At 40.9% G+C, this 16,283-nt stretch overlaps 2 protein-coding genes across 5 annotated transcripts in view; both read left to right on the top strand.

Annotated features, from left to right (window-relative positions):
- phka1a (phosphorylase kinase, alpha 1a (muscle)) overlaps nucleotides 1-7,048 on the top strand; it is a 55,864-nt gene extending 48,816 nt beyond the window's left edge. For 2 of the 4 annotated variants that reach the window (XM_080742074.1, XM_080742073.1), the window contains exons 29-36: nucleotides 1,256-1,291; nucleotides 1,517-1,552; nucleotides 2,158-2,190; nucleotides 2,867-2,911; nucleotides 3,032-3,193; nucleotides 3,843-3,896; nucleotides 4,770-4,970; nucleotides 5,723-7,048. In XM_080742074.1, coding sequence (XP_080598200.1) covers nucleotides 1,256-1,291; nucleotides 1,517-1,552; nucleotides 2,158-2,190; nucleotides 2,867-2,911; nucleotides 3,032-3,193; nucleotides 3,843-3,896; nucleotides 4,770-4,970; nucleotides 5,723-5,896 — 741 coding nt within the window. In that variant the 3' untranslated portion in view covers nucleotides 5,897-7,048. Of the gene's footprint in view, nucleotides 1-1,255; nucleotides 1,292-1,516; nucleotides 1,553-2,137; nucleotides 2,191-2,866; nucleotides 2,912-3,031; nucleotides 3,194-3,842; nucleotides 3,897-4,769; nucleotides 4,971-5,722 lie in introns of those variants that run through there. The other 2 variants (XM_080742075.1, XM_080742076.1) reach the window with 2 other exon arrangements.
- A 3,731-nt stretch (nucleotides 7,049-10,779) lies between these two features.
- On the top strand, nucleotides 10,780-14,379 carry LOC308298478 (phosphorylase b kinase regulatory subunit alpha, skeletal muscle isoform-like). Its single transcript, XM_080742084.1, has 4 exons — nucleotides 10,780-10,806; nucleotides 11,050-11,103; nucleotides 12,144-12,344; nucleotides 13,087-14,379. Exons 3-4 carry the CDS (start codon nucleotides 12,144-12,146, stop codon nucleotides 13,258-13,260), a joined length of 375 nt encoding a protein of 124 aa, XP_080598210.1. The 5' UTR covers nucleotides 10,780-10,806; nucleotides 11,050-11,103; the 3' UTR covers nucleotides 13,261-14,379.
- Nucleotides 14,380-16,283: the final 1,904 nt, after the last annotated feature.

Below are 16,283 nucleotides of genomic sequence, written 5' to 3'. Positions count from 1 at the left end.
TGGGGTGCCACATTTGGAATAAAACACTTACATCACACATCTGGATATCCATACAGCCCATCTAGTTTGCCTGTGTCCATTTATGCCCATATATCTGATGACATTGGGACACTGATCTCCATATATGGGCATAAAACTTATGTTAATTAGTAAAGCCTGGGGATCTCCATATATGGGCATGAGGGGTACCCTAAAAGGGCATCATCTGGGAATAGCAAATATAGTTATCCTAGAAAGTGAAAATCTTACATCAAAGGCCATAACTACCTACCTACCACCATTCTGCATTCCTCATTAAACTACCTACCAGTAAGATGCCTATAGGGAGAAAAGCAAAGGGCGAGGTTGCACCATTTCTTGGTCTTCTGGCCAGTGATGTATATTGGACCATTTAACCATATATGGAGACATCTGGTACCCAAAGATATTCACAGATATGGGCTTAATATTGATGACATAAGGGATCTCCATATATGGGCGTAAAAGGGATTTGGTTCCCCTGGCATCACAGGGATCTCCATATATGGGCATAAAATGGATTTGGTTACCCTGGCAACACGGGGATCTCCATATCTCCATATATGGGCATAAAAGGGATTTGGTTCCCCTGGCATCACAGGGATCTCCATATATGGGCATAAAAGGGATTTGGTTCCCCTGACATTACAGTGATGTCAGTGGCTGGTTCTACAGAGGGGATCTCCATTTATGGGCATAAAAGGGAATGTATGTATGATGATGTCAGATATCATAGACGTCATAGGACTTTCACATAACGAATAACTGAGTAAGCATGTAAACCCGTAAAATCTATATTTGGGCATGGCTGATTTATGACCTCATCATGATGACACGAGCAAACACAGCTGAATTGTATAAATGATCATTGCAGAAACCAACAGAAGTATTTGACCAAGACTCTTCGATTTAAACATCAACAAAGGTGTGACGTTTGTTGATGGTCACAAAGGTGTGACGGACGGACGGACGGACGGCCGGTGGAGGTTTTCATAGTAAACTGCTCCCTGACGGTCGCAATTATCATTTTTGACATCACTATGATTGGCTTCATTCATTAATCAGCTCAGCAATCTTGTGTTTTGTATTGAGAATTAATTTGGACCTAGGTATTAAGCCACCGTTAGAGATTATGAGATGATTATTCATTCTACATGTCAGTATAGTAGAATGGTCAGACTGGTAGTGATGCGATTCACCTGGTTCTAAAATGTGTTTCATTTATTTTTTGCTCCAGATGGAACAGAGGCTGTCTTTAACAGAGGCATATAAGGTGATGTTGATCATCTTACAGGTGGTGGTAAACATACATTTTATTGGATAAATATTAACTTCACCTTGACCGTGGAGGAAAAAAAGATGATTGGTGAACAATCGGAAGGAACAGAAAGGAGGCTTATTGTGGCTGAAATCAAATGTAATTGGATAACTAGTAAAAAATAAATTATAGTAGAAACCCTAACCCTAACACTTATGGAGAGTGGTACTTTTATTGCAGATGGAACACAGGTTGTCTTTGGCGGAGCCCATAAAGGTGATAATGATTTTATCGATGGAGATAAGGTTCACAATAAAAAGAAAATATATAGATTAGTGATAATTATCTTGTATGTTATAATATCTTGTAGTGTTGATTTTGAGCAAATTTAGATTTTGTTTCAGTCAGTCTTTTGAATAAAATGTAATTTAGTTTTAGTTATATTTTAGTAATCTGAAATGTTTTAGTATTAGTCTAATTTTAGTCGACTGACTATCTGAAGATTTTACTTGGTTGCATGCTGAAAATAGCTGATCCACAAACTTGTAGATCTGCTATTCTCGAGTGCAACACCCTGGCGCAACCAAACATAAAATGACTTTTCTTTTAGTTCTACTTGATCTCTTCTCCACTAGTCTCTCCCTGTTGTCATATTAATCTTTTTATTTTTTGTTGAAGAAATTGTCTATTTAGTTTTAGTCACCCTAGCTTAGTTTTTCTTTTTCTTTTTACTTTTCAGTTTTGTCTGAGAAAAAGGTAGTAGACGATCATTTTTTTGTCATAGTTTTACCCGACGTAATCAACACTGATTTCTTGGCATTTTCTTGGTGTGTGAATGGTTTCATGAATGGTGAATGAAAGTTATCTGCATTATGTTTCAGCTCGACTATCCCAGTCCAACAGCCCATTGTAAGGTGAAGACAATGGCAGTTTTGTTAACACTTGTCTCTCTGGGTGTTAATTCACCAAAACATGGCAAATTATCACAACACAACTGTATTTGCCAGATGGTCGTTATTGGTGTTGGCACACAATTAATAATGTTGCTATTGCTATGTATTTGAGGACAATTAATCAATCACACGTTTTTTATTTATTTTTTGAAATGTCTCGCGGTCCACTCCTAATGTTGTTTCACAAGCTTAAAGCATGTGGAAAGTCACATTTTTGTAAAAGTTTCACTCCACTGGGTGTTGGGTTGGATTATTAATTGATTATTTGTCGATATGAGGGCACTATGATCGCTGGGCTCCATAATGTTTAACCAATCTGCATGATACTCTTCTATTTAGGTGGTCAGGTAGGACACCTTCTGGTTGACAAGGGTTATTGCACCAAGGGTATGGACTAGTTGATGAATGGAAAACTGAATGGGGTAGTGTGGGTGTTAATTCACCCTGGATGTAAACCATGTTCTAATTCTGATGAAATTATCTACATGGGTGAGTTATACAGTACCCAATATACAGTACTGTGCCAACACAGTACTATTTAATATACTTTTTTTTCCCACTCAGATGAATTACTTTGTATTCTCTCTCTCCCTCCCTCTCTCTTTCACTTTCTCTCTCTCCTCTCCTCTCCTCTCAGAGCTTAACTCCCCACATGCTGGACATAGAGAACATTGAATCTGGGGTAAGAACCTTTCACCAACACAATTGTAGCATTTCTTTGCAGCATGTTTTAGAATTTGTTATTTTGTGTTCTGGAATGGAAAATCATTTAATTTAATCATTAATAAATCCACCCATCCAGAGGTACAGGCTACCCTCCATAGAGTCCCTGGACATCCCGATGAGCGGGCCCGTTGCCAGGGACACCAGGCATGGCCAGTGGCTGCGCCGGCGGCGTCTGGACGGAGCGCTGAACCGAGTCCCTGTAGGCTTCTACAAGAAAGTCTGGAAGATCTTACAGAAGGTGAAATCACACGCACCACACCCATACCGCACACACACACACACACACACACACACACACACACACACACACACACACACACACACACACACAGATCAAGGCTATCAATTGTATTTTAGACTATTTGCACAATAGCAAAGTGTGGGTTTAGGCATCAGTCCAGGGATAGAAGGAAAATCCTTCATCAAAATGTAGGCATATTTGTCTTGTTACAAAATAGCCAACGAATAGTCCCTAAACCAGGGGTTCCCAAACTTTTTTGGCTCAGGGCACCCCTACAAAGTTGTTTTTAATAGTCCAAATAAATTCCAAATATTATCAAAATATCTTGCGGCACCCCTGGACTGCCGTCACGGCACCCCAGGGTGCTCCGTCACCCACTTTGAAAACCCCTGCCCTAAACAACTGCACCAAAATGATCACATTTCACACTAAAGGTGCTTTCTATCTTTCTTTCGTTTCTTTTTTTTCCAAAGGAAATTAATTCCCCTGAAAATGACTGCCCACAAACCTATGGAAATATTCATTTGTTTTCAGTCACAAGTTGAACTCCTCAATCTATGTGGAAGTTAATATATAATTCATACATTCAAATGTAATACATTTTAAGTACGTCAGTTATTGATTTTATTCATATTTTGTTTCCTAGTGTCATGGACTTTCCATAGAGGGATTTGTTCTTCCTTCTTCGACCACCAGAGAGGTAAGGAGGTCATAAAGTACTCATGGATAAAGGTTCTTAGTCACTACGACTTGGCAGTATGTCAACAGCAGGAAGATAGTTTTAGAATGATAATAACATCACAGTTCTGGAATTGTCCTAATTCTTTATGAAACTCTGGTGTTTTTTTGTTTTTGTTTAAAGATTTGTTTTCTGTCGTGACATTTTATCTAGCTTTAATCCATGAGTACTGAATCATGTGCATGACGTGCTGTTCCCACAGGACACAAATAAGTATTATTATGTAACTACATGAGGCATCGCTGTGCTTCTCTGACTGGTCATCTTTTCCAGACCCAACATGTGCTTTGAACATCTCTATCTTATAATATCCGTTTCTTCGCTTTGTTTGATTTCTCCCTCGCTTGAATTTGAACACAAACAGACCACCCGAACCAACACACAGCCACTTACAGTATTATGATGACTTCTTAACCACTTTAAGCATTCAGGGACGCGTCACGAGCATCTTCGTGCGGAACACATGGTTTTTAATTAATCCCATCCTAGTCCTACCATGCACTTCTATTCAAACGCACACAAAACTGTCCGCTGTAAAACGATTTAAGACGTTATTTATTTGAATGTTTTTTTTTTCTTTTTTTCCGGATGTCTGAATGTTATTTGTTATGTTTGCTCTTCAATAAGGGAGTTTTTGTTTTAGCAAAATGCATAGAGAAGCCATGGCAGTTGCGTTGGAGAACGTTTCATCCATAACTCACAGCTTGGACAAAGAAAAATCTTTATCCATCTACAGTATGTGTCTATTTGGTCTTGAAAGATTCTCCATCCTTCTCTTTTTTTTCTCTCCGACTCCATGCTTATCTTCCATCCTCTCATCTCCCCCTCCACCAGATGACTCCAGAGGAGATCAAGTTCTCGGTTCACGTGGAGACAGTGTTGAACCGCGTCCCCCAGCCCGAGTACAGACAGCTGCTGGTGGAGGCCATCTTGGTGCTCACCATGCTGGCAGACGTGGACATCCAGAGCATTGGCAGCATCATCCACGTGGAGAAGATTGTGCACATCGCCAACGACATGTTCTACAAAGACCAGGTCTGTTCTGGGGTTAATAGCGATTGTAGTGAATCAGTGATCGATCGACATCTATCTTTAAATGGGAGAAACCTCTTTTTTTGTGCATGTGTGTATCCGACTATCCGTCACATCTCGAAATCCGGTTCTTCTCATTTGGTGTGCGTATTGCTGACACCCCAAGGTGAGTGCAGTGTGGTTTGTGAAGTCCTTCCCATCAGCTTTGGTTACATATAAAGTCAATGCAAAGCTGCGAAAATGACGGGCGTAGACCCCAAATGACACGTAATTATGTGAATGATGAGCGTGGCCCACGAATGGTTACTGGAAGGTTTCCGGTTCGTTCCTGGGCTCCTCCAGAGTTGATGTAGAAGTGTCCGTGCAAGACGCCAGACCCCTAATTGCTCCCGATGAGCAGTTTGGTTCCTTGCGTGGTTTCCTCAGCCATCTGTGTATGAATGTAATGCACATCTATGTAAAGTGCCTTGGATAAAGGCGCTATATAAATTCACCAATAAGCAAATTCACCAATAATTAATCTCATAGGTTAATCGCATTTGTTAATTAAATAATGATAAAATAATTATTGATAATGCAAATAAATTATTTCGTTATTATCAGCCTAAGGCGATACTATGTTGGGCATGAAGAATTTCAAATGTGTATAGTACATGGAAGTAAAAATACTTATCGTTCTCTCTCGCGCACATGTCCTAACTATCTCTTCATCATCATCTCTTTCTCTCTCCCTCCGTCCATCCCTCCATCCGCAGATGGACCTGGGTGCAGAAGAGCACATTCTGGAGAGGGACCCTTCCACGGGAGTGTGCAGGCTGTTGTATGACAGCGCCCCCAGTGGCCGCTTTGGCAGTATGACCTACCTCACCAAGGCTGTAGCCGTTTACGTTCAGGACTTCCTGCCCAGCGGTGCATGTGTAATGCAGTGAGAGGAGACATGCACGGAGGGACAGAGAAACGCACAGAAATAAATACACACACGCACACGAAGACGAACACAAAACGCAGAGAATGGGGACGTGCTAGCACAAAGGGACGCAAATTCTCTCTCACACACACACACACACACACACACACACACACACACACACACACACACATGCACAAAGGGATGCAAATTCATACACACACACAGAGTGAGGGTGACAAGGGGGTCACATTTCTTCTCCGTTTCTTGAAAGCCTTTAAGGTCAACTATGTTCAGCTGGTGGCTATGTGTTTCTGAATACTGTTTGTTTGTTTGTTTGTTTACTTTATGGCCTAACTGCAACACATTTTAACTTAAAGAAGGTTGGTTATGAATGCTGTTTCACCCCTAAACAGTAGTCTTACTCTAAACGTTAAGTAGAGATGTGAGCATTAACATGTCAAAGATTGGCCGGTTTTGTCCTTGCAGCTCAGGCAGAAACCTCAGCCGTCCGGATCACAGACAGACAGATAGACAGACAGGAGGACTGAGATCTAACACTGTAGTGCTGTTACGCTTAACTGTATGTTTAATAACCATGGTTATGATGTTGTTTGCTGTGTACACGACTGTAGTTGGCCTATAATCCTACCGGACTATACCTCCCAAGAGCAGCGATTCCCAACCTATGGGCAAACCTATTGCAATAAATGCTCTCTCAAATCATTATCAAAACACTAAGATTTATGAGCATTAATATAAAATGTTATTTCATGTATTTTCTTTTTTCTCCTTTAAAACCTGGAAAAGTGTGTCACAGGGATGCTGTGATATACATAGGAACTTAAAGAATGCTATGTTGGTTATGTTGATCCAACCTGAAATATGATGTGCCACACTATTTGATTGAAAGTTGAAATAAAACATTTTGCTGCAGATGCTTTCAAGTGGACCATGATCCAGAAAAGGTTGTGAATCGCTGAACTAGACTGTAGTTTACCTTCTATAGCCCTACCTGACCATACCTCCTGTAATATATGTCTAAAAGAGTTACAAAAACGGTAGAAAGATAATTATTATGCTGAAGTTGGCGGCTAGTCTTTGCATTCATACTGTGTTTACGGTGTACTGTATATGCCTCTTGGATTCTGTTTGAGAGGAAAAACAATGTAGACCTTGAATGCCTTATCGACCGTTAATGCACTTTGAAATGGAAAATATTTTTTTGTGTGTGAAAATAACTTCCAGTTTGCTGTTCTATGCAAAAAAGGGGGGGTTCACAATGGGTAATTAAACCACTTATAAATTATCACTAACATAATGAGAACCATGTGTTGTCATCTTCTTGATTGAATCGTTCCCAATTCCCCCCCATATGTGTCTTAAGGTCTCTGTCATTGTTGTCCCAGGGTGGGTGTCAGCAGTGAAGCGTGGCCTACATCTGGCCTATACATCTTAGCACAAATAGCTCAAACTTGTACGCCCAGTCACATTGGCCAAGATTGAAATGAAATGAAATATACTCAAATAGCACCACTCACTTTACACTAGGTGTGATTCTTTTTAGAGTATGGTAACCTTTCCTTAGTACATATACCTCACTAATTATAGAAAGATTTGCTGTTGTTAGTTTGGACTCTCTCCTGGCTGTGACCAATCCAGTGTGGTTAAACCTGTCAGGATCAACCTCCACCAGCATAGGTCACAGGGTCACTGAATCACTAAGCCTCTCCACCACGGCAAGGTCACAGCAAAAGGAGAGGAAGGTGGCCCTTAAAAGGGCCTTTGGGGGGGGGGTGCAAGGTGCAGGGTATTGATCTCACATGAGGGAAAAGAAGTTGGCCACCGCGGATTCCCACTCCTCCATTACCTCCTTCTCCTCTTCCAGATAATCCAGCATCCAGCCTTCCTCTTCTCCTTCAGCTTCCTGAGGGAAATGAATGAAGTCTGCCACAAGAGAATCCATCCTCTCCTCGTGCTCCTCCACGATGGCCTTCCACTCCTCCTGCTTCTCCACCAGCACCAGGTCGGACCACTGCATTGAAACTACTGCCATAGTAATGGATAAGTCGCTTCGGTTCAGTTCTGAGCTTTCTCTGTGACAAGAAAGAAGAAATGTGCTGTGAACGTCCTGTCTGTCACTATTTATGCCGTTGGCTGCCCGTTGCCCATTGGCTGTTGCCTAGTAACGGTTTGTGTACAGCAGAGACGCGCAAACGCTCTGACATCACCTGAATCCACGTGTGCGCACATTTTGTAAACAAACAGCTGCAGCAGCAGCCAGGTAAGCAATCTGTGTTGTTGTCATGGCGACATCTCCACACGACCAAAGGCACGTTGTGCCAGGTAAATAAATAATCATCAGTGACATGTGTCTGTCTAGAACTGTGTAACACTTGACATGTATTCTTGTTTTTGTCATGATATTATCATGACTTGTAAATAAATAAATAAAGAATTATGCATTAGTACCACCTTGTGGCACCATCTGGCATTGCATTAACTGACCGTCCGTATTGGCATAAATATACATATATTTGAACTTGAAGTGCCCAGAAAATCAGAAATATCAGGTGCACAATCTTCTGTACTGTTATCAGCCACAAACTAGCTTTGCACTAATTGCTGACAGACAGTTGCACTTTGGTATTAAATGCAATTTGATTCTTGTTAATGGAAGATTAATTCAGACTTTCGAGTCAGTCTGTATGGGAATTAGAATGAAGATGTAATAGTGCTAATAAATAGACAAATAGACTACAGTACACACTACATTACACACATGCTCTGGACTGGTCGTACAGAATCAGTCTGTCCCAACTGACATTGGGCTACTTACCTTTCTGGCATTCAGTTTGGCTTGAGAAGCAGATTAAATGGGATTTTATGTTATTTTCCTGCACCTCTGCATAAAAGTCGCCTGGGAACTTAAAAGAACTACAAGACCCATAAATCCTCGCGAGACATTAATGTCCGAACGTTAACACGGTTCTCTAAGAGAGAGTGGGAGTTAACAATGAAATGACAAGCTTAATTATGAATATTTAAGATATGTTCATCATAAGTATTCAAATTAGTATTCGTATTTATATAAAACAATAAAAAACACCAACATTTGGAAGCATTTTCCACCAGGGGGGGCCTAATTATCAGTAGCACCTGTTCCGCGGGGGACTGTTGATGGTGAAACACCAAGAGGGAAAAGAAAAAACGACAAGGAACTGGTCCTTTCTTTTATCATACTCTGTTTTTGCCAGACCCATGAAATGGGTAGGCCTACATAAGCAAATGTCGGTCCGGGTTTTCTATATAAAGGGTATATATGATGATGACATGATGATGACATGCCTACAAAAGGCATGATGTCATAAATGATGATGACAGACAGGGGGTCTGGCACAACCAGGTTGACCTGGTCTAGTTATATACCTCCCTCTTAATTATTAGTCTGTTTATCCAGCGTCAATGAGTTGTCAAGCAGACGGCGACAATGACAGTCCTGTCAAACGGAAGGTTTGCTACGTGTACAGTCCAGACTACATAGAAACCTGCGACTCTTTGAGTAAAGTCCCCAACAGGGTGAGTTGAATGAGATGCTGCAGATAGGGACCACCACTACTACTACATAATAATGTATGTAATAACATTACATTCATTGTTTAATGATATCATTACATATAAATAAACGTATATAATATAATGTATATCATTACATTAAAGTCCCCAACAGGGTGAGTTGAATGAGATGCTGAGTCTACCACATAATAATATATATGATTACATTGACATAAGTTAGTGGATATGATTACATTACCACTACATCATAATGGATATGATTACATTAGATTACAAAAAGATAATAGTTTAACCAGTGATGGAAAAAAGTACTCTACGCAATACCACAATATAAAAATACTCTGTTAAGTAAAAGGCCTGTGTTCAAAATGTTACTTGAGTAAAGGTACAAAAGTATTGGCATCAAAATGTACTTAAAGTAGACTACCAACAGTAGAAAGTACTAAAAGCTCAATGCGTTGTGAACTTGTAGATCTGCTATTTTCAAATAGTCCTAGGTATAAAATAAGGCTAAAGTGGTTCATATACCGTATGTTTTATAATATTATAATTTATATCTGCAAAGTAGCTCTGGTCCATCGCTTTCACCTCCCGCATTGCTCCGGGAGTAACAAGTAAGTTTTCAAATACATGTTGTGTAAAAGTACAATATTTGGATCTGAGATGTAGAAGTAAAAGTATTGGAAATTGGAACCTAAGTAAAGTACAAATACCTAAAAATGTTATTTAAGTACAGTACTTGAGTAAATGTACTTATTTACTTTACACTATTGGACTCACCTCGGTAAGTTAGCTACACTGAGTAGCGTGTAACCAAATGGACCTGTGTTGTTGCATGTGTTACCCTCTCATAATGCATTTAACACAGACTTTTACCATTTATTTTTTTACTACTAAATAATCATGAATATAATAACATTCCAATTTAAATAATAATAATAATTCTCTGTTAGGTCACCAATGTAGCCAAGCACATTACCAGTACAGAGAGACCTACTGTAAATGAAACTTTACTTGCTCTTGCTATAATGACAAATCTTGTCCAGATTTGTCAACATTGTTTTGAAAATAACAGAAAAATAAAAAGAGCTTAAGTATTTAAACTGCTCCTCATTTTGCTGGAGAGCCCCTACAACCCTCTCAAGGACCATTGGGGGTCCCCGTACCCTACTTTGAGAACCACTGACTGAGAGAATTAAACATCTGTGTTATCCAGAATATCCACTGCTACAGTATTTATTATTTGTTTACTTCAAAGATTTTGCCATTAAAGTGTCCTTTGCACTGTTGTGATTATTTCCAGGCCAGCATGGTCCACTCACTGATAGAAGCCTACAGTCTGCTGGAACATATGACGTGAGTGAATTGAATTGTTCTTATTAATAATAATAATCATTCTTTCTTTCTTTTCTTTTTTTTTCCAAGGGAAATTAAATCCCCTGAAAATAACTGCCCACAAACCTATGGAAATATTCCTTTGTTTTCAGTCACAAGTTGAACTCCTCAATCTATGTGAAAGTTAATATATAATTCATAAATTCAAATGTAATACATTTTAAGTATGTGAGTTATTGATTGTATTCATATTTTGTTTCCTAGTGTCATGGACTTTCCATAGAGGGATTTGTTCTTCCTTCTTCGACCACCAGAGAGGTAAGGAGGTCATAAAGTACTCATGAATAAAAGTTCTTAGTCACTACGACTGAGAGCTGGAAACTGGAACTTGTAGATCTGCTATTTTCAGGTGGTTTGTTATTCTTAAGATAGAATACCTGTGTCAGAGGCATGGTAAATAAAACCCAAGATATTTCATAAAAGCAAAGGTTAAAGCGACGCTCTGAAATTTCTTCAGCTGTTTGGCAGTTTGTCAACAGCAGGAAGATAGTTTTAGAATGATAATAACATCACAGTTCTGGAATTGTCCTAACTCTTTATGAAACTCTGGTGGGGGGGGGCTCCTTTCACACTGTTTTACAAGTCAGAGATTGGGACATGGCCTGACAAAATTTGAGATTTTATCTAGCTTTAATCCATGAGTACTGAATCATGTGCATGACTTGCTGTTCCCACAGGACATAAATATGTATTATGTAACTACGTGAGGCATCACTGTGCTTCTCTGACTGGTCATCTTTTCCAGACCCAACATGTGCTTTGAACATCTCTATCTTATAATATCCGTTTCTTCGCTTTGTTTGATTTCTCCCTCGCTTGAATTTGAACACAAACAGACCACCCGAACCGACACACAGCCAAGGAACACTTACAGTATTATGATGACCTCTTAACCACTTTAAGCATTTGGGCACGCCTTATGAGCATCTTCGTACACATGGTTTTTAATGAATCCCATCCTAGTCCTACCATGCACTTCTATTCAAACGCACACAAAACTGTCCGCTGTACAACGATTTAAGACATTATTTATTTGAAAAAATGTTTCTTTCTGATGTCTGAATGTTATTTGTTAAGTTGGCTCTTCAATAGGGGGGTTTTAGAAAAATTCATAGAGAAGCCATGGCAGTTGCGTTGGAGAACGTTTCATCCATAACTCACAGCTTGGACAAAAATCTATATCCATCTACAGTATACAGTATGTCTATTTGGTCTTGAAAGATTCTACATCCTTCTCTTTTTTTTTCTCTCCGACTCCATGCTTATCTTCCATCCTCTCCTCATCTCCCCTCCACCAGATGACTCCAGAGGAGATCAAGTTCTCGGTGCACGTGGAGACGGTGTTGAACCGTGTCCCCCAGCCCGAGTACAGACAGCTGCTGGTGGAGGCCATCCTGGTGCTCACCATGCTGGCAGACGTGGACATCCAGAGCATCGGCAGCATCATCCACGTGGAGAAGATTGTGCACATCGCCAACGACATGTTCTACAAAGACCAGGTCTGTTGGGGTTAATAACGATTGCAGTGAATCAGTGATCGATCAACATCTATCTATAAATGGGAGAAACCTCTTTTTTTGTGCATGTGTGTATCCGACTATCCGTCACATCTCGAAATCCGGTTCTTCTCATTTGGTGTGCATATTGCTGACACCCCAAGGTGAGTGCAGTGTGGTTTGTGAAGTCCTTCCCATCAGCTTTGGTTACATATAAAGTCAATGCAAAGCTGCGAAAATGACGGGCGTAGACCCCAAATGACACAGAATTATGTGAATGATGAGCGTGGCCCACGAATGGTTACTGAAGGTTCGTTCCTGGGCTCCTCCAGAGTTGATGTAGAAGTGTCCGTGCAAGACGCCAGACCCCTAATTGCTCCCGATGAGCAGTTTGGTTCCTTGCGTGGTTTCCTCAGCCATCTGTGTATGAATGTAATGCACATCTATGTAAAGTGCCTTGGATAAAGGCGCTATATAAATTCACCAATAAGCAAATTCACCAATAATTAATCTCATAGGTTAATCGCATTTGTTAATTAAATAATGATCAAATAATTATTGATAATGCAAATAAATTATTTCGTTATTATCAGCCTAAGGCGATACTATGTTGGGCATGAAGAATTTCAAATGTGTATAGTACATTGAAGTAAAAATACTTATCGTTCTCTCTCGCGCACATGTCCTAACTATCTCTTCATCATCATCTCTTTCTCTCTCCCTCCGTCCATCCCTCCATCCGCAGATGGACCTGGGTGCAGAAGAGCACATTCTGGAGAGGGACCCTTCCACGGGAGTGTGCAGGCTGTTGTATGACAGCGCCCCCAGTGGCCGCTTTGGCAGTATGACCTACCTCACCAAGGCTGTAGCCGTTTACGTTCAGGACTTCCTGCCCAGCGGTGCATGTGTAATGCAGTGAGCGGAGACATGCACGGAGGGACAGAGAAACGCACAGAAATAAATACGCACACGCACACGAAGACGAACACAAAACGCAGAGAATGGGGACGTGCTAGCACAAAGGGATGCAAATTCTCTCTCACACACACACACACACACACACATGCACAAAGGGATGCAAATTCACACACAGAGTGAGGGTGACAAGGGGGTCACATTTCTTCTCCGTTTCTTGAAGGCCTTTAAGGTCAGCTATGTTCAGCTGGTGGCTATGTGTTTCTGAATACTGTTTGTTTGTTTGTTTGTTTACTTTATGGCCTAACTGCAACACATTTTTAACTTAAAGAAGGTTGGTTATGAATGCTGTTTCGCCCCTAAACAGTAGTCTTACTCTAAACGTTAAGTAGAGATGTGAGCATTAACGTGTCAAAGATTGGCCGGTTTTGTCCTTGCAGCTCAGGCAGAAACCTCAGACAGACAGATAGACAGACAGACAGACAGGAGGACTGAGATCTAACACTGTAGTGCTGTTACGTTTAACTGTATGTTTAATAACCATGGTTATGATGTTGTTTGCTGTGTACACGACTGTAGTTGGCCTATAATCCTACCGGACTATACCTCCAAGAGCAGCGATTCCCAACCTATGGGCAAACCTATTGCAATAAATGCTCTCTCAAATCATTATCAAAACACTAAGATTTATGAGCATTAATATAAAATGTTATTTCATGGATTTTTTTTTCTCCTTTAAAACCTGGAAAAGTGTGTCATCCCTGTGATATACATAGGAACTTAAAGAATGCTATGTTGGTTATGTTATGTACTATTTGATTGAAAGTTGAAATAAAACATTTTGCTGCAGATGCTTTCAAGTGGACCATGATCCAGAAAAGGTTGTGAATCGCTGAACTAGACTGTAGTTTACCTTCTATAGCCCTACCTGACCATACCTCCTGTAATGTATGTCTAAAAGAGTTACAAAAACGGTAGAAAGACAATTATTATGCTGAAGTGGGCGGCTAGTCTTTGCATTCATACTGTGTTTACGGTGTACTGTATATGCCTCTTGGATTCTGTTTGAGAGGAAAAACAATGTAGACCTTGAATGCCTTATTGACCGTTATAATGCACTTTGAAATGGAAAATATTTTTTGTGTGTGAAAATAACTTCCAGTTTGCTGTTCTATGCAAAGAAGGGGGGGTTCACAATGGGTAATTAAACCACTTATAAATTATGACTAACTTAATGAGAACCATGTGTTGTCATCTTCTTGATTGAATCGTTCCCAATTCCCCCCCATATGTGTCTTAAGGTCTCTGTCATTGTTGTCCCAGGGTGGGTGTCAGCAGTGAAGCGTGGCCTACATCTGGCCTATACATCTTGGCACAAATCGCTCAAAGTTTGTTGTACGCCCAGAGTCACATTGGCCAAGATTGAAATGAAATATACTCAAATAGCACCACTCACTTTACACTAGGTGTGATTCTTTTTAGAGTATGGTTACATTTCCTTAGTACATATGTAACAGAGGTGATCCGAACCTCCCCACCCGGCTTCGAACCCGTGTCTCCCGCGTGAAAGTCCAATATCTTAACCATTGCTCCAAAGGGATATCCTTATGGAACGAGGGCAGATACTAGACTTTTGAGGCTTCAGGCTGGATCTGGGACTCTCTGCCACACTCACCCCCCTTTGACCATCCTCCTACAGGGAAGCCCGGATCCGGGTCACGGCACCAATGTAACGGAGGTGATCCGAACCTCCCCACCCGGCTTCGAACCCGGGTCTCCCGCATGAAAGTCCAATATCTTAACCATTACTCCAAAGGGATATCCCTATGGAACGAGGGCAGATACTAGACTTTTGAGGCTTCAGGCTGGGGCTGCGACTCTCTCTGCCACACATATACCTCACTAATTATAGAAAGAGACTTTGCTGTTGTTAGTTTGGACTCTCTCCTGGCTGTGACCAATCCAGTGTGGTTAAACCTGTCAGGATCAACCTCCACCAGCATAGGTCACAGGGTCACTGAATCACTAAGCCTCTCCACCACGGCAAGGTCACAGCAAAAGGAGAGGAAGGTGGCCCTTAAAAGGGCCTTTGGGGGGGTGCAAGGTGCAGGGTATTGATCTCACATGAGGGAAAAGAAGTTGGCCACCGTGGATTCCCACTCCTCCATTACCTCCTTCTCCTCTTCCAGATAATCCAGCATCCAGCCTTCCTCTTCTCCTTCAGCTTCCTGAGGGAAATGAATGAAGTCTGCCACAAGAGAATCCATCCTCTCCTCGTGCTCCTCCACGATGGCCTTCCACTCCTCCTGCTTCTCCACCAGCACCAGGTCGGACCACTGCATTGAAACTACTGCCATAGTAATGGATAAGTCGCTTCGGTTCAGTTCTGAGCTTTCTCTGTGACAAGAAAGAAGAAATGTGCTGTGAACGTCCTGTCTGTCACTATTTATGCCGTTGGCTGCCCGTTGCCCATTGGCTGTTGCCTAGTAACGGTTTGTGTACAGCAGAGACGCGCAAACGCTCTGACATCACCTGAATCCACGTGTGCGCACATTTTGTAAACAAACAGCTGCAGCAGCAGCCAGGTAAGCAATCTGTGTTGTTGTCATGGCGACATCTCCACACGACCAAAGGCACGTTGTGCCAGGTAAATAAATAATCATCAGTGACATGTGTCTGTCTAGAACTGTGTAACACTTGACATGTATTCTTGTTTTTGTCATGATATTATCATGACTTGTAAATAAATAAATAAAGAATTATGCATTAGTACCACCTTGTGGCACCATCTGGCATTGCATTAACTGACCGTCCGTATTGGCATAAATATACATATATTTGAACTTGAAGTGCCCAGAAAATCAGAAATATCAGGTGCACAATCTTCTGTACTGTTATCAGCCACAAACTAGCTTTGCACTAATTGCTGACAGACAGTTGCACTTTGGTATTAAATGCAATTTGATTCTTGTTAATGGAAGATTAATTCAGACTTTCGAGTCAGTCTGTATGGGAATTAGAATGAAG

This window comes from Nannobrachium achirus (assembly GCF_963921795.1).
Source record: "Nannobrachium achirus genome assembly, chromosome: 14".
NCBI classification, from domain to species: domain Eukaryota; kingdom Metazoa; phylum Chordata; class Actinopteri; order Myctophiformes; family Myctophidae; genus Nannobrachium; species Nannobrachium achirus.
The sequence above is the reverse complement of the archived record's forward strand: the minus strand, read 5'-3'. Positions and strand labels throughout refer to the sequence as shown.